Source organism: Chiloscyllium punctatum, chromosome 2 (genome assembly GCF_047496795.1).
Source record: "Chiloscyllium punctatum isolate Juve2018m chromosome 2, sChiPun1.3, whole genome shotgun sequence".
Classification (NCBI taxonomy): Eukaryota; Metazoa; Chordata; class Chondrichthyes; order Orectolobiformes; family Hemiscylliidae; genus Chiloscyllium; species Chiloscyllium punctatum.
In genome coordinates, this window is record NC_092740.1 from 97,812,670 (window position 1) to 97,830,374 (window position 17,705).

Consider the following 17,705-nt stretch of genomic DNA (forward strand, 5'->3'; position numbering starts at 1 on the left):
TATCACATAATCCTGAAAAAATATTCAAGGTTATAGTAACATGCTGACTGTTTTATGCAGTTACATCCGTAGAATTGGAGTAACCATGGTACACAGAAGTGGAAGATTTGAACATTGAAGGTCTTCAAGTTAAGAGTTGCTAAAAGTTTAGGAAGGAAGTCAAATTCAGTGATAATTTGTAAACACAGTTTAAAAAAAAATCAGCGTTACTAAATATATGTTCCCAATGAGGTAGTGCAGCAAAGTTCATATTTGTTAATATCTCAGTGAATGTGGATTCCTATCCCAGTCAAGCTACAGAAAAGAAACCCAGTCTAAATTATTAACTGTGTGACATCAAATATCAAATTTCCATCACTTATTATACAGTATTTGATTTGTTAAATATTCTTGTTCCCTTCCTTCATGTTTTACACCTATGATGTAGGATATTCTGCTGCCAAATTTGTTGCTGCTTCTAAGTTCTCTTTCCATGGTTGAGGACTGAATGGTGATGAGGAACATGTAGCAGCAATCTGGAAAAATGATTCCTCTGAGAAATTGCATAAAGATATTTTCTGCTTCGGATCCTCTTTTATATATGGTATGGTGGCTGCCGTACTCACAGCTTTGCATGGGTCATTTAATTGGGACAGCAACATTTTCAGTCATTTTGAGATGCAGTATCTCCATCTGTGTCTGCTACAATGTCTCTGCTGTTTGGCATCTCTCACCTTGCCCTGTGGTTTCTTGGGCTCAGTTTGCAGGATGTTTGATGCTGGAGTCATGTCTAACTGTCTCCAACGTGGTCAATTAGGAACTAAGGATTCCAATTTTGGGAATTCTTTTCATGCATTTTGACAGCTTAAAATTGTGCTAAGTAATGAGATGGTGAGATATGTGTTGAAGCAGCAGTGACATTAGTAGCAGTGTGCTATAGTGTGAGAAGAGAAAAGGAGTAGTCTGCACATACCTTGAAATGTACGATAGTGTAAATAAAGAAATTTCCTGGAGCCAGACCTTTGTCACTCAGTTAGAGGGAAACCTTTTCCAATTCAGAATAGGTCACAAGTCATCTGAAGTGATGATAAATCCACAAACCATATAGGACCTCTCTTCAACCCTGAGGCTGACTCTAGAATATCACACATTTCAGAGTAAATGCTTGTTCTTTGAAAATAGAAAGATAGAAAATAGGAGTAGGCCATTTGAGCCTGCTCTAACATTCAGTATGATCGTGGCTGATCATCCTACTCCATACCCTGCTTTTGCTTTCGTCCCATATCCTTTGATCCCTTTAGCTCTCAGAACAATATCTGTTTGCTTCTTGAAAATCATTCAGTGTTTTGGCCTCAACTGCTCTCTGTGGAAGAGAATTAAACAGGAGCACCATTCACTGAATAAATCTCTTCTTATCTACCTTGTAAGCTTAGACTGTGACCCCTGGTCATTGGGAACATCCTTCAGCATTTAAACTGCCTAATCCTGTTAAAATTTTAAAAGTTTCCATGAGGTTCCCCAAACACCCAGGCTATTCTTCTAAATACCAGTCTATATAGTCCTAACTGATCCAATTTATCTTCATATGTCAGTCCTTCCATCACAGGAGCTAATCTTTTTTTATAAAAAATATTTATTTGAGATATGTGGACATTGCTGGCTAGCCAGCATTATTGTATGTCTCTCGTTGCCCTTAAGGTGGTGCTGAGCTGCCTTCATGAAGCCTACCTGCTGTGGGTTGACCCACAATGACATTGGTAGTGGAGGGAGTGGATGCTTATAGATGTTGTGTTAATCAAGGGGTGCTACTTTGTCCTGGACGGCGTCAGGCTGCTTGAGTGTTGTTGGAGCTGCACTCATCCAGGCAAGTGTGGAGTATTCTATCACATTCCTGACTTGTGCCTTGTAGATGGTGGACAGGTTTTGGAGAGTCAGAGTGAGTTACTCAGTGCAGTATTCCTAGCATATGAACTACTCTTGTAGCCACTGTGTTTACGTGGTGAGTCCAGTTGAGTTTCTGATAAACCTGGTGTAGTAAACCTTCATTGCATTCCCTCCTGAGCCAGGACATCATTTCTCAGATAAAGAGATCAAAACTGCACACATTACTCCAGGCGTGTTCTCACCAAGGCCCTGTACAATTGCAGCAAGGCATCCCTGCTCCTGTACTCAAATCCTCTCCCCTATGAAGTGCTATTTGTCACCTTGACCACCTGCTGTGCCTGCATGCTTATTTTCAGTTACTGGTGTACAACAGCCGAAACTATTCACAAGGATGTTGCCAGGGTTAGAAGATTTGACCTATAGGGAGAGGTTGAATAGGCTAGGGCTGTGTTACCTGGAGCATCAGAAGCTGAGGGGTAACCTTATAGAGGTTTATAAAATCATGAGGGGCATGGATAGAGTAAATAGACAAGGTATTTTCCTCGGGGTGTGGAGTCCAGAACTAGAAGGCATAGGTTTAGGGTGAGGGGGGCAAGATATAAAGAGACCTAAGGGCAACCTTTTCACGCAGAGGATGGTGCGTGTGTGGAATGGGCTGCCAGAGGATGTGGGGGAGGCTAGTACAATTGCAACATTTAAAAGGCACCTGGATGGGTATATGAATAGGAGGGGTTTGGAGGGATATGGGCTGGGTGCTAGCAGGTGGGACTAGATTGGATTGGGATATCTGGTCGGCGTGGACGAGTTAGACTGAAGGTTCTGTGCTGAACATCTCTATGACTCGAGGACTAAGACCACCCATGTCTGGTTGCATCTCCCTCTTTCCCAATCCATCGCCATTCAGATAATACTCCGCCTTTGTTTTTGTTACCAGAGTTGATAGACATTGTACTTCATCTGATATGATTTGCCCATTCACCCAACTTCTCCGAATCACGTTGTATCATCTGTGCATCCTCCTACAGTTTGCCCTCCTACCCAGCTTTGAGTAATTTGCAAACTTGGAGAGAGTACATTTTATTTCCTTATCTAAACATCCTAATATCTGGGGTCCAGGCACTGATCCTTGCAATAACCCACTGGTCACTAGTCACTCAGAATATGATCTTTTTATTGCTACTCTTTGCAGAAAGGACGTTTGAGGGCTCGTCTACTTAGGTCGTATGGACTAAGATTAGAAACAGGAAAGGTTACCCTATTGGGAGTTTTCTGTAGGCCTCCAAATAGTTCAAGAGATGTAGAGGAAAGGATAGCAAAGATGATCCTTGATGTGACTGAGAGTGACAGGGTAGTTGTTATGAGGGTCTTTAACTTTCCAAATATGGACCGGGAATGCTATAGTCCAAATATTTTAGATGGGTCAGTTTTTGTCCAGTGTGTACAGGAGGGTTTCCTGACACAGTATGTAGGCAGGCCAACAAGGGGCCAGGTGTTAGATTTGGAAGTAGGCGAGCACTTTGGAGATAGTGACCACAATTCAGTTGTTTACTTTAATGATGGAAAGGGATGGCTGTATACCGCAGGGCAAGAGTTATAGCTGGGGGGAGTAGGCAATTATGATGCGATTAGGCATGATTTAGGATGCATAGGATGGGGAAGGAAACTGCAGGGGATAGGCACAATTGGAATGTGCATCTTATTCAAGGACCAACGACTGCAGAGGAAGTTGTTAAGTACGGGATTTATGGTTTACTAAGGAAGTTGAATCTCTTGTCAAGAGGATGAAGAAGGCTTATGTTAGGGTAAGATGTGATGGTTCAGTTAGGGCACTTGAGAGTTACAAGTTAGCCAGGAAAGACCTAAAGAGAGAGTTAAGAAGAGCCAGGAGGGTACATGAGAAGAGGTTGGCATATAGGATCAAGGAAAACCCTAAGGCTTTCTATAGGTGTATCAGGAATGACTAGAGTAAGATTAGGGTCAATCAAGGATAGTAGTGGGAAGTTGTGCATGGAGTCTGAGGAGATGGGAGAAGGGCTAAGTGAATACTTTTTGTCGGTATTCACACTAGAAAAAGACAGTGTGATCGAAGAGAATACTGAGATATAAGCTACTAGACTAAATGAGATTGAGGATCATATGGAGGTGTTAGCAATTCTGGAAAGTGTAAAAATAGATAAATTCCCTGGGCCAGATGAGATTTATCCTAGGATTCTTTGGGAAGCTGGGGATTGCCGGGCCTTTGGCTTTGATCTTTATGTCATCATTTTCTATGGGAATAGTGCCAGAAGACTGGAGGATAGCAAATGTTGTTCTCTTGTTCAAGAAGGGGAGTAGAGACAACCCTGGAAATTATAGACCTTGTGAGCCTTACTTTGGTTGTGGGAAAAGTGTTGGAAAGGGTTTAAGAGAGAGGATTTATAATTCTCTTGAGGGGAATAAATTGATTAGGGATAGTTGACATGGTTTGTGAAGGGTTGGTCATACCTCACAAATCTTATTTAGTTGTTTGAGAAGGTGACCACCTCACCTGCACATCTTTTAGACTATGGGAGGAAACCGGAGTACCCGGAGGAAACCCACGCAGACACGGGGAGAATGTGCAAACTCCACACAGACGGTTGCCTGAAGCGGGAATTGAACCCAGGTCTCTGGTGCTGTGAGGCAGCAGTGCTAACCACTGTGCCACCATGTACTTGTCACACCTCCCCACAAAACTGTCTCAATGCCCCAGGAATCTGAAACCTTGCCTTTTCCCTTGTTGTACCTCTCCAGCCGCACATGCACCTGAAATATCCTGTTATTTCTACTCTTGATTAGCATGTGACACTGGCAGCAATCCTGAGATCACCACTTTAGAGGTTCTACTTTTTAACTTAATTCCTAACTCAGTCTATTCTGCTTTTAGGACCTCATCTCTCTTTCTTGTCTCATTCGTACCAATGTGTGCCACAACTTCTGGCTGTACATGCATTCACTCCAGAATGTCTGAGACGTTCTTGACCCTTAGCTCCTGGAAGGCAAAGTTCCATCCTCAAGTCTCATTAGTGGCCACAGAAATGTCTGTCTGTTCACCCAAACAATTGAATCCCTTACTACTATAGCCATTTCACACTTCTTCCTCCTCTCGTGCAGCAGAGCTAACCATATGGATAGCAGTCTGATTCATTCTAACCAAAGTATTTTGTACAATGCTAGATGCATGATCAAGGACTGTTAATTGTTTTTACTTAGCACATTTCTTTCATATGTATGTCATAGATTACAGTGTCCAAGAAAGTTTCCTGCTCCTCTACTTTCATCTGCAGTTTCATGACTTATGCAATGTCATTTTTTGGAGTTTTCAGTTTAAGAGGTTGGCAGACATGGTGCCACTGTTTAAGAAGGGTGGTAAAGACAAGCCAGGGAACTATAGACCAGTGAGCCTGACCTCGGTGGTGGGCAAGTTGTTCGAGGGAATCCTGAGGGACAGGATGTACATATATTTGGAAAGAAATATATTCCTGATGAAGGGCTTTTGCCCACAACGTTGTTTTTACTGCTCCTTGGATGCTGCCTGAACTGCTGTGGTCTTCCAGCACCACTAATCCAGAATCTGGTTTCTAGCATCTGCTGTCATTGTTTTTACCTATATATTTGGAAAGGCAAGGACTGAATCGGGATAGTCAACATGGCTTTGTGCATGGGAAATCATGTCTCTCAAACTTGATTGAGTTTTTTGAAGAAGTAACAAAGAGGCTTGATGAGGGCAGTGCAGTAGATGTGATCTATATGGACTTCAGTAAGGTGTTCGACAAGGTTCCCCATGGGAGACTGATTAGCAAGGTTAGATCTCTTGGAATACAGGGAGAACTAGCCATTTGGATACAGAACTGGCTAGAAGGTAGAGGACAGAGGGTGGTAGTGGAGGGTTGTTTTTCAGATTGGAGGCCTGTGGCCAGTGGAGTGCCACAAGGATCGGTGCTGGGCCCTCTATGTTTTGTCATTTACATAAATGATTTGGATGCGAGCATAAGAGGTACAGTTAGTAAGTTTGCAGATGACACCAAAATTGGAGGTGAAGTGGACAGCGAAGAGGGTTACCTCAGATTACAACAGGATCTTGATCAGATGGGCCAATGGGCTGAGAAGTAGCAGATGGAGTTTAATTCAGATAAATGCGAGGTACTGCATTTTGGGAAAGCACCTCGGGAGTGTTGCTGAACAAAGAGACCTTGGAGTGCAGGTTCATAGTTCCTTGAAAGTGGAGTTGAAGGTAGATAGGATAGTGAAGAAGGCATTTGGTATGCTTTCCTTTATTGGTCAGAATATTGAGTACAGGAGTTGGGAGGTCATGTTGCGGCTGTACATGACATTGGTTAGGCCACTGTTGGAATATTGCGTGCAATTCTGGTCTCCTTCCTGTTGGAAAGATGTTGTGAAACTTGAAAGGGTTCAGAAAAGATTTACAAAGATGTTGCCAGGGTTGGAGGATCTGAGCTACAGGGAGAGGCTGAACAGGCTGGGGCTGTTTTTCCTGGAACGTTGGAGGCTGAGGGTTGACCTTATAGAGGTTTACAAAATTATGAGGGGCATGGATAGGATAAATATACAATGTCTTTTCCCTGGGATGAGGGAGTCCAGAACTAGAGGGCATAGGTTTAGGGTGAGAGGGGAAGAGGTCTCTTTTATCTAAGGGGCAACTTTTTCCACGCAGAGGGTGGTAAGTTGTTGGAATGAGCTGCCAGAGGATGTGGTGGATGCTGGTACAATTGCAACATTTAAGAGACATTTGGATGGGTATATGAATAGGAAGGGTTTGGAGGGATATGGGTCGGGTGCTGGCAGGTGGGACTAGATTAGGTTGGGATATCTGGTCGGCATGGACGGGTTGGACCGAAGGGTTTGTTTCCATGCTGTACATCTCTATGACTCTAATCTGATCACAAGGTTGTATTGCATCAATATGCGTAGTCTTACTTATAAGCCTTTAAAGCACACAGATCATCATACATACCAAAGTACAGCTGCAGCAGTTTGAAATAAGTTGCAGCTATGCTATTGTAAAACATTTCAAGCAGTGACATTTAGGACGTATTTTCAGCAAACTTTCTTCGGGAGTTGAAGGCATTTTGCAACCATGTCCATGATCTTCCTCACAGCATGGTGTCCTCTTCTCAGCCAGTCCAGATAGCAGGCTTCTGAGTTTTAGGGGTAGCATTTGGATCAAATTTTGGTAACCCTTTATTGCAGTCTATTCTAAGCATCGCTTGTGTGATCTTGATTAAAAATTGCAACCTTCCTAACTTTAACCTGCAAAGATACTCTCAACTGTCTCTTGAAGACGTTTATAGTTTTGCTGCAAATTTGCCTTAAATGCAGAAGTTACTCTAAATGTGTGGATATCTTTGACCTGTAGTCAGGATCACGTGGTCACATTTGTACTGTGAGTTCTACAAAATTATTTTAAAAAATGAAACTATGACATCCCACTGTGAGTAATGTTTTTCCTTCCAAGTCACCCACCACTCTGACTTGAAAACACATCACAATTTCTTCATTGCTTTGGATCATATTCCTTCTTTTCCTCAGGGAGAACCTGCAATGATTCAAGAAGGCAACCGATCACCATCTTTTCAAGGGAAAATGATGATAACAAGTAAATGCTGATGTTGCCTAAAGTGCTCACATTTGATTTTTAATGTGTTTTTTTAAAGCGTCCAAGGCAAGCTGCACTCATTTTCTACTAGGTAGCCATCATGCAGTCCAACCAAAAAGCTGGACCTTACATTGTTTTTGCTGAAGAGTGCATAACTTACATGATCCTATCTCAGGATTTAATCTGATCTTCAGTCTGAACAAATATTATGCTGTAGGATATGCTTAGGAATGCAAGATAGCCAAAATATTTATTAGTTCCTTTTTCCCTAAAAGAGCAAAGGATGTTTCCAGCTGTATCACACAGAGCACATAATCAACTGGATTTTCTAAGAACAAATCTGTCTTTATCTGTGAATGTAAGCAGGTTTGGGGTGAACAGTAAAAAAAATGTTGAATGAATCTGATGCTTTGTTTGATTAAGTTTGGGATCAGGGTGTATCAGTGTAGAACTTTCAGGGATTGTATTGAGTATGGTGTTTTTCCTCCCTCTCATTTATCTGCTGTTTTCCACCCATCTCCCATCTACCTATCTCTATTTGCTGATTGCTATTATTGGTGGAGAATGTTGAGTATTTTCTGACCTATGCAAAAGTGACATTAATTTGGATTTATGGCCTACAGCAGTGCTTTTTCTTCCCCTTTTCCTTTCCCCTGAAGAGGCAGTAACAGTGAATTGATAGTATCAAGTATTTTTAGGACAGTTCTCCAATTTTCTAAAGCAAAAACTAAGTTTAAAGCAGTAATGAAACTCAAGGATTTTGACATTTTATGTTAAAATTGCATTTGTTGAAGATTTAAATCCTTTCATTTCTATTCATAGAAGTGTATAGTCATTTAACAAAAAGTACCTAATTCCAAGTAACTCATTGTCATTTTCTAGAGACAGGTAACCTAGTTAGGCCAAATAAACTCTCTGCCTTTGCCTTTGTTTTTAATGATTTTATAAACACAATTTTGTTGTGCTGTTCTCCTCAGTTAACCTGAAGTGTTGCCGATTTTACCTTTCATTCCAGGCTCACGTACAGTATCAACATCAACTGGAGCAACAGAAGAAAGAGACAGAGTCAGCGCACAATCAAACAGTGCAGCACTTAGAAAGCAGGCTCGCTGAAATTGAAGTTATCAACAAGGATCTAACAGAGAGGAAATACAAGTCTGAATCCTCAATACGAGAGTTGAAAGCCAAACTATCTAGCATGGAAGAGGTTGAAAAATCCTACTTAATATTTTTAAACTTTAGATTAGATTACTTACAGTGTGGAAATTTGCCCTTCGGCCCAACAAGTCCACACCGATCCTCTAAAGAGCAAGCCACCCAGACCCATTCCCCTACATTTACCCCATTTATATGTGAATACATTCTCATTGCTTTATTTTTAAAAGAAAAGCAACACAATTAGTTTTCAAGTTTAATGCTGCTAAATAAAGCAGATTGCCCAATGGGCTGCAACGTAACACTGTGCCATATTGGTAGCGAATTAATCTTTGCTGTATACCCATTCAAAATAAAAGTTTTGATTTACTTGCTCTCTTGTATGGTATTTAGGAGTGTCAAAGATTAAAACAGGAAGTTCATTCACTGAGGAGAGAAAACACCACACTAGATGCCGAATGTCATGAAAAAGAGAAGCTGATAAATCAGCTGCGAACAAGGACTGCTGTCTTGGAACAAGAAGTCAAAGATAAAGAGCAAGTCGTTACCAGGACAACAGAAGTCTTTGAAAGTACGCAGGAACACAAGGTATTTAAAAATCACACAAAATCACTTTTGAAGTTTTCAACTGCTTAAAAAAGTTGAGTAGTGGTACAGCTATAATGGAATCTACTGTATAATGCATCCGTACCTAATTGGTGTCCTTTAGCCATCTGCACTCTAGCACTTTTGAGATCCAGCTTTCTTAGGTGCAGTGTAGTCTGACCTCTAATAACATTTGGATCTGCAAAATGATGATCAATGCTTATTTCTAAATTTTTAGCTACTTATTTCAGATACACTTCTCCAATGATTTGCTGATTACATAAGTCAGTACTTGAGAGCCCGATTTATTAATAAATCTCATTGATACCCAATCCATGTTAAGTTAGACAACAATAATAAGAAAATACTGCATATGCTGGAAATCTGAAATAAAAACAATATGGATCCAGTAACATCTGTGATTTTTGAAGAACATTGTGCTCTGTATGTGAGAAGCACCTTAGCTTTCAAGTTACTTGACATTTCAACAGACTGTCATGGTCCCACGCTAGCATTTCCATCCTAGGCCTGCTGCAGTTTCCAGTGAAGCTAGCAGTACAGCACCTTCTTGTCCGCTTACTTTACACCTCCCGGGACACCATAACTTCTGAGGAATTAACACTGTCCACCATGTTGATTCTCCTCACCTTACTATGTCATGTTTGAATGGCTTGAGCACAGCTGACCTATTTTCTTCAATTCACATCTATCATTAACTCTTACTTTGTATTTTAATCTTTTCTTAACCACCATTAGCAATCTCTTTGTCTTTTGTACTGTGCACCTCACCATTTGTTCCACTTGCTCCTTCTCCCCCGTTGTCAACAGCATAAGAAACATTTTCCAGCCCCCTTCATTTTCATAGAGCCTTTTGATTCCAATGTCTCTTTGGGCAGATACTGCCAGACCTGCTGAGCTTCTCCAATAGTTTCATTTATTATTTTAGGTTACACATTGTCACCTACAATGGCATTAGAGTGCTATAATTGCTTCAGCATCCAGGGACTAGGAATATAGACACCAATTAAGATTTTTGTTCATGTTTATACTCTAGCAATTCCAGCATAAAAATTAGGGTACATGAAGACAGGGTGAGGTTCCTCTTTGTATTGTCTCCGACAGTTGAATAGCCTGCTGTTATTCACTGTTAAGATTCACACATGAACAGGAGGAAATAGTCACTTGGGTGAGTTATGCTGGAAAGGCCTTATCTGTTAAACCACATCCCAGAAAGGATTCAATGTCTACAGGAAAGGAGAGGAATCACTTACTCCAGAATGGTGGAGAATAAAAGTGGTCCAGATACTTTCTCACTCATGAATTATTAAATAACTTAGAAATGAAAAAAATCATTGATTTGTTTTGGTATTTTTCAAAAGTTAGGTCATAAAGCCATTTTGTGTTTTATCATGAGTAAATGAAGCTAAATATATGTCAAGGAAAATGCTGTATTTAGTTACCGAAACAATTTCTTTTAGTGGGAAAGAAATACTGGAATGATAAATGCTTACACACACTTTTTGCAAATTCTAATGCCAAACGGAAAAGCTGGGCATAGTGGTGTTTCTTTTATGTACACGTTCTAGCTGTCTGCATGAGACATAGATGGAGTCACAGAGATGTACAGGGCAGAAACAGATTGTTTGGTCCAACCTGTCCATGCCGACTAGATATCTTTCCTTTTGAAAACAGATCCAGGAGGGGTAGCCTTGGCACCATTACTAGAACTAACTTTTAATTCCTTTTTGTTTAGAAAATCAGTCAATTGAATTGATTAATTTGTTTAACTTGTATCAACCTGGGTGATTGGTTTTCTAGTGCAATGACAGTTCCACTCTGCTATTATTTCTCCCATCACTATCCTCAAAAAAACTTTTTAAGAACAGAATAGAATGGGAGACTTTCCAAGATGCCACTGGAGTAATTAATATAAGTGACTCACCATTCATTTGCAGAAAAATCTGGAAGAAAGTCTGGAACAAAAACAACAACAGATGGGAAAGTTAGAAGCTACTGTGAAGTCTCTTTCAGAAGAATTATTAAAGGTAATCTTTGAGACTTTTTGCTAGCATTTCTGATCTGGCTTGCTATACTTGCCTTAAATCTACCTTTGGATGAATTAAATGTTTTTGGTCATAAGTAAATTTCAGTTTCTCTTCACTTCCAAAGGAGGGTCAGATTGGACTTGAAATATTCATTCTGTTTCTGTCTCCACACACAGAGATCTGCTGAGTTATTTTCTTTTAATTTGTTCATATTTTGAGAAGTTCTAGTTGATTTCTTGTTAGTTTCAAAATTTTGGGCAGGGCAGGAAGATTATCTCCTCAGAGTACCAAAGTAGTATCATGGCTAGGCTGTTGGTGGAAAACACCATGACGAGGTAAGAATGGGGCAAGAAACATTGATTCAAAAGTAGCTTTAAAATGTTAGTTTTGCATTATTTAATTGTACTTCCCTTAAATAATGCATTCTGTTAACTCTGGATTATCATTTTGCATTGATTGTAAAATTACTCAAATCCTCTAAATACTCAAGTATTATAGACCCCCTAATAGTCAGTGGACATTGAGAACCTTGTTGGGCCAAAGGCTCCACACTGTAAGTAATCTAATCTAATCTAATTTGTAAGGAGATCTGTTATCTAAGAATAATAGGATGGTTATGGTAGGGGATTTTAACTTTCCAAACATAGACTGGGACTGCAATAGTGTTAAAGGTTTAGTAGTCAAGGAATTTGTCAAGAGTGTACAAGAACATTTTCTGATTCAGTATGTGGATGTACCTACTAGAGAAGGTGCAAATCTTGACTGGCTCTTGGGAAATAAGGTAGGGCAGGTGACTGAAGTGTCAGTGAGGGAGCATTTGGGGCCAGCGACCATAATTCTATTAGTTTTAAAATAGTGATGGAAAAGGATAGACCAGATCTAAAAGTTGAAATTCTCAATTTTGACGGTATTAGGCAAGACCTCCCAAAAGCTGATTGGGGGCAGATGTTCACAGATAAAGGGATGGCTGGAATTTGGGAAGCTTTCAGAAATGAAATAATGAGAGTCCAGAGACAGTATATTCCTGTTACAAACTGAAAGGCTAGTAGGCACATGGAATGCTGGATGAATAAAGAAATTGAGGGTTTGGTTAAGAAAAAGAAGGAAGCATATGTCAGGTACAGACAGGAGAGATCGAGTGAATCCTTAGAGTATAAAGGCAGTAGGAATATACTTAAGAGGGAAATCAGGAGGGCAAAAAGGGGACATAAGACAGCTTTGGCAAATAGGGTAAAGGAGAATCCAAAGGGTTTTTACAAATACACTTAGGACAAAAGGAGATAATAGGACCCCTCAAAGATTAGCAAGGTGGCCTTTGTGTATAGTTGCAGGAGATGGGGAGATACTAAACGAGTATTTTGCATCAGTTTATTGTGGAAAAGGACATGGAAGATAGAGAATGTAGGGATATAGATGATGATATCTTGAAAAATGTCTACATTACAGAGGAGGAAGTGCTGGATGTCTTGAAATGCATAAAAGTGGATAAATCCCCAGCACCTGATCAGGTGTACCCGAGAACTCTGTGGGAAGTTCGGGAAGTGATTGCTGGGCCTCTTTCTGAGATATTTGTATCATTGATCGTCATAGGTGAGGTACCGGAAGACTGGAGATTGGCTAACATGGTGCCACTGTTTAAGAAGGGTGGTAAGGACAAGCCAGGGAACTATACACCAGTGAGCCTGATTCAGTTGTGCGCAAGTTGTTGGAGGAAATCTTGAGGGACAGGATGTACATGTATTTGGATAGGCAAGGACTGATTAGGGATAGTCAACATGGCTTTGTGCGTGGGAAATCATGTCTCACAAACTTGATTGAGGTTTTTGAAGAAGTAACAAAGAGGATTGGTGAGGGCAGAGCGGTAGATGTGATCTATATGAACTGCAGTAAGGTGTTTGACAAGGTCCCAGATGGGAGACTAGTTAGCACTCTTAGATCTCATGGAATACAGTGAGATCGAGCCATTTGGATACAGAACTGGCTCAAAGGTAGAAGACAGATGGTGGTGGAGGAAGGTTGTTATTCAGACTGAAGGCCTGTGACGAGTGGAGTTCCAGAAGGATTGGTGCTGGGTCCACTACTTTTCATTATTTGTAAAAACAATTTAGATGTGAGCATACGAGATATAGTTTGCAGATGACACCAAAATTGGAAGTGTAGTGAATAGCGAAAAAGGTTGCCTCAGATTGCAACAGGATCTTGATCAGATGGGCCAATGGGCTGAGGACTGGCAGGTGGAGTTTAATTTAGATAAATGCGAGGTGCTGCATTTTGAGAAAGCAAATCTTAGCAGGACTTATACACTTAATGGTAAGGGCCTAGAAAGTGTTGCTGAACAAAGAGACCTTGGAATGCAGGTTCATAGCTCCTAAAACGTAGTGTCATAGGCAGATAGGATAATGAAGAAGGCATTTGGTATGCTTTCCTTTTTGATCAGAGTTTTGAGTACATGAGTTAGGAGGTCATGTTGCAGCTGTACAGGACATTGGTTAGGCTCTTATGGAATATTGCGCGCAGCTTTGGTCTCCTCCTTATCGGAAGGATGTTGTGAAGCTTGAAAGGGTTCAGAAAAGATTTACAAGGATGTTGCCAGGGTTGGATTTGAGCTATAGGGAGAGGTTGAATAAGTTAGGGCTGTTTTCACTGGAGCATCGGAGACTGAGGGGTGGCCTTATGGAAGTTTATGAAATCATGAGAGGCATGGATAGGGTAAATAGACAAGGTATTTTTCCTGCGGTGGCGGAGTCTAGAACTAGAGGTTTAAGGTGAGTGGGGAAAGATATATGAGAGACCCAAGGTGCAACATTTTCTCACAGAGGGTAGTATGTGTATGGAATGAGCTGCCATAGGGAGTGGTGGAGGCTGGTACAATTGCAACATTTAAAAGGCATCTGGATGGGTATATGAATACGAAGGGTTTGGAGGGATATGGGTCGGGTGCTGGCAGGTGGGATTAGATTGAGTTGAGATATCTGGTCAGCATGGATGAGTTGGACCGAAGGGTCTGTTTCTGTGCTGTACATCTCTATGACTCTGTAACTGTATAAGAACAGCACAAGAAAATAAGTGCAGGTTGCAGGCATTTTGATTCTTGAAGCATCTATTGACTTAATAGGATCATGAATGAAGTTCTTAAATCGACTCTGCTTTCTTGTCCTGTTCCACATCCTATAATTCTCTTAGTGACCAAAAGTCTACCAGTTGGGTCTTTGAAAAACTTATTTTCTAACCAGGCACTGAAAACTGGGAAATTGCATTCTCTTCTGATTAATGTGATTGGTGCCTAGTTTTAGCAATAAATTGGTAGCTTTCCTGACAGCTGTACAGATCCAGCAGCTGTAAACTGACTGGGATGCAAAATGAGAGAAATAGGCCATAGTACATTTTCTATTGGTTTTCCAAGGTATACAGCATTATCATGGTAATTGGCTGGAACCTATCTATCGTATTAAAATCAGAATAAAGATAGACCATCTGTTGATTTCATTTAATCTGCGTTTTTGTGGATTTAGAGCTGCTGAGATTATAGTGTTTATTAAATGTTTTAGTGATGAAATATGGTACCTTCAAGCCCTTTTACTTCTTATTAAAATGGCACCTGCACTGTGTAATGTTGCATTTTTGCACTTTGGCAAGGTATGCTTCTTGACTAGCTTAGGAATACAAAAAAGTGCAAAATTAGGCCATGTGTCCCTCAAGCCTGCAGTATTAATAAATTCATGGCTGATCCTTAAGGTCATCCCCTACATAAAGAAAAAAAATCAGAAAATGAGCAGGTGCAAATCTGGTTTCAAATCCAGCCCTTATCCAATACCCAAGGCACCTCAACCTGGTCTGTAGACTAAAATTGGAGTGCTAATATTCTTTGCAGGACCCTAAGGTATTTTTTGACACATGTTAAAAATAATACAAAATGGTTGTAAGTTCAACTTATTAAAAATGCACATCTTTGCTACTTGCCTTTACTAAGACTAACTGCTCCTTTAACTTTTATTATAATTCATTTTGACCTTATTAGATTATTGGAACATAATTAACATGTGATGTTGTTTTGATGTAGGCTAATGAAATCATCAAAAAACTGCAGGGAGACATGAAAAAATTGATGGAAAAAATTAGACTGAAAAATACTGTTACAATGCAGCAAGAAAAAGTTATAGGAGAAAAGACCCAAATGCTGCAGGAAGAGCAGCAACAACTAAAAGAAGTTCAACAGTCTCTAAGACAAAAGGAAGGAGAGGTATTGACTTACAATTCTTCATCAGCTGCATTGTAATAACAGAGTTTAGAAGATCTATAAAAAGAGAATAAGAGTTTATTTGAAAATGATTTTTCTTTCTTAAAAAAAAATCTCATGCTTTTGTCAAAAATTCTCTTAGGTTTGTAAATTACAAGAGCAGCTTGATACTGCTGTTGAAAAACTTGAAGAAAGCAAGCAGCTTCTAAAGACAAATGAAAATGGTTAGTGCTTGAAACACATATTAAGTATAATGTTCTATTACACCTCACAACAGCATTATCAGGCAAATGTAATACTGAACCTCATTAAAAAGCATTAGGAAATTGACAAGAAATTTTGTGAAGGAGCTGAGGTTTTTGTATGTGTCTAGAAATTATCTTTGTGATCAGTTTTGTGAAGCTGCACCCTACAAACACATGAGATGCCTTCACATTACAAGACTAGTGGGTTAACATTCAATAATTATGTTGCCTTCACTAAAACATATGTGCAAAAACTGTTACCACTGAAGGAAAACAAACTAAAATGATAGATAAACTATATAGGAATTTGCTGGCATGGAAATATAGCAGAGCTTATTTCAATAATGACCATGTTAGGCAATATGGATAGAAATTCACCTGGATAACTTTTTTTCAGATCAGTTGCACTAATAATTTGCGGTCACCAGCAATTAATGAAAAATGAAATGATGAAAAGAGCATTTCAAAACTAAACTTTTCTTAATCAAATATATTCTTATAACTTTTACTTTTTCATTGGGTGAGGGAAGGAACAACCTCCATTATTTAACTTGGAACAAGTATAATATGATATGCTGTTATTTATATTTCCCAGTAATATCCTGGTTGAATAAACAACTGAATGAAAATAAATTAGCAGCGCTGCAAGAAACTCCAGTCTCATTTGATCCATCAACAACGATATCTAACAGCAATTTGTCCAGACCTGGGGGTATGCAGAATAGTCTGGTAAGTGAACCATTAACAGTGTCCAGGAACAGTTACTTTTACGCTTTCAAGTGTGTGTATGGAAAATGAGTAACAAAGGTTACTCAAAGTAATAAAGAACAGTATTTTTAAAAAAAAATTGATTGAAATGTTAGTATGCTTTACTTCACCTGCATTTCAATGGGATGTTAATGTCTCTTGCTGTTCAGCTTGAGACTGTGCAATGCAAGATTTTTAATTCAAACCACTAGGAAAATATTTATTTGATTCAGTGAACTCCACCTCTTAGTGAAATATTCATTCATTGACTGCACAGGAGAGAATGCCAGGACTGACATTTGATCAGGGATAGTAGCATGGCTTTGTTAGAGGGAGATCATGCTAATTAAATCTTGTTGCATTCTTTGAGGAAGTTTCTACAGTTTATATGGATTTCAGCAAGACCTTTGATAAGATCTGCATGAAAAACTGACAAAGAAACTAAAAAAGCTCATGTGATCTGGGATAACTTGACAAGTTGGATCCAAAATTGACTCAGATTCTGAGGGTGGTGGTAGAAGACTGTTTGTAGGACTGGAGCCTAATGTGTAGTGGTGTATCACCGGGATCATTGTTGGGTCCATTATTGTTTGTGATATTGAAATGATATAGATGAGAATGTGGGGCAGATGAAAAGTAACTTTGCAGATGATGCCAAGATTGACCGGGTAGTTGACACTGAGAAGGAAAGTGTTAAATTACAGGAGGATAGAAACAGCTTGATTAGTGGTAGATGGCACTTAACCATGATAAATGTGAGGTGATATTCTTTGGAAGAAGGAACAAGGAGTACTTAATGAATGGCAGGACACGGGGAAGTTTGAAGGAACAGGGATCTTGAGGTGCTCGTCCAAAGGTCCCTTACTGGGGCAGGACAACTTAATACAGTGGTTAAGAAAGCATATGGGACACTCGCCTTCATTCATTGTACAGAAGCTGTACAGAACTTTGGTTAGGCAACAACTGCAGTACTGTGTGCTATTTCAAATATAGGGATTGACACCAGACTAGAGGAAAATTGTGCATAGAAGATTCACTGGGATGTTGCCTGGGTTGGAGCATTCCAACAATGAAGAGAGACTGGAAAGCTTAGGTTATTTTCGTTGGAGCAGTGAAGGTTGAGGGGAAACCTGATAGAAGTGTAAAAGATTATGAGGGGCAAGGACAGCATGAATGGAAAGCAGCTATTCCTC

The 17,705-nt window shown here is 39.8% G+C and overlaps 1 protein-coding gene across 1 annotated transcript in view; it reads left to right on the forward strand.

Moving 5' to 3' along the window:
- The window catches only part of LOC140486954 (spindle assembly abnormal protein 6 homolog), an 88,423-nt gene that overhangs the window by 54,199 nt on the left and 16,519 nt on the right, over positions 1–17,705 (forward strand). Inside the window, exons 8-13 of the mRNA XM_072586214.1 lie at positions 8,514–8,705; positions 9,047–9,241; positions 11,194–11,283; positions 15,344–15,523; positions 15,663–15,744; positions 16,361–16,494. Coding sequence (XP_072442315.1) covers positions 8,514–8,705; positions 9,047–9,241; positions 11,194–11,283; positions 15,344–15,523; positions 15,663–15,744; positions 16,361–16,494 — 873 coding nt within the window. The remainder of the gene's footprint in view (positions 1–8,513; positions 8,706–9,046; positions 9,242–11,193; positions 11,284–15,343; positions 15,524–15,662; positions 15,745–16,360; positions 16,495–17,705) is intronic.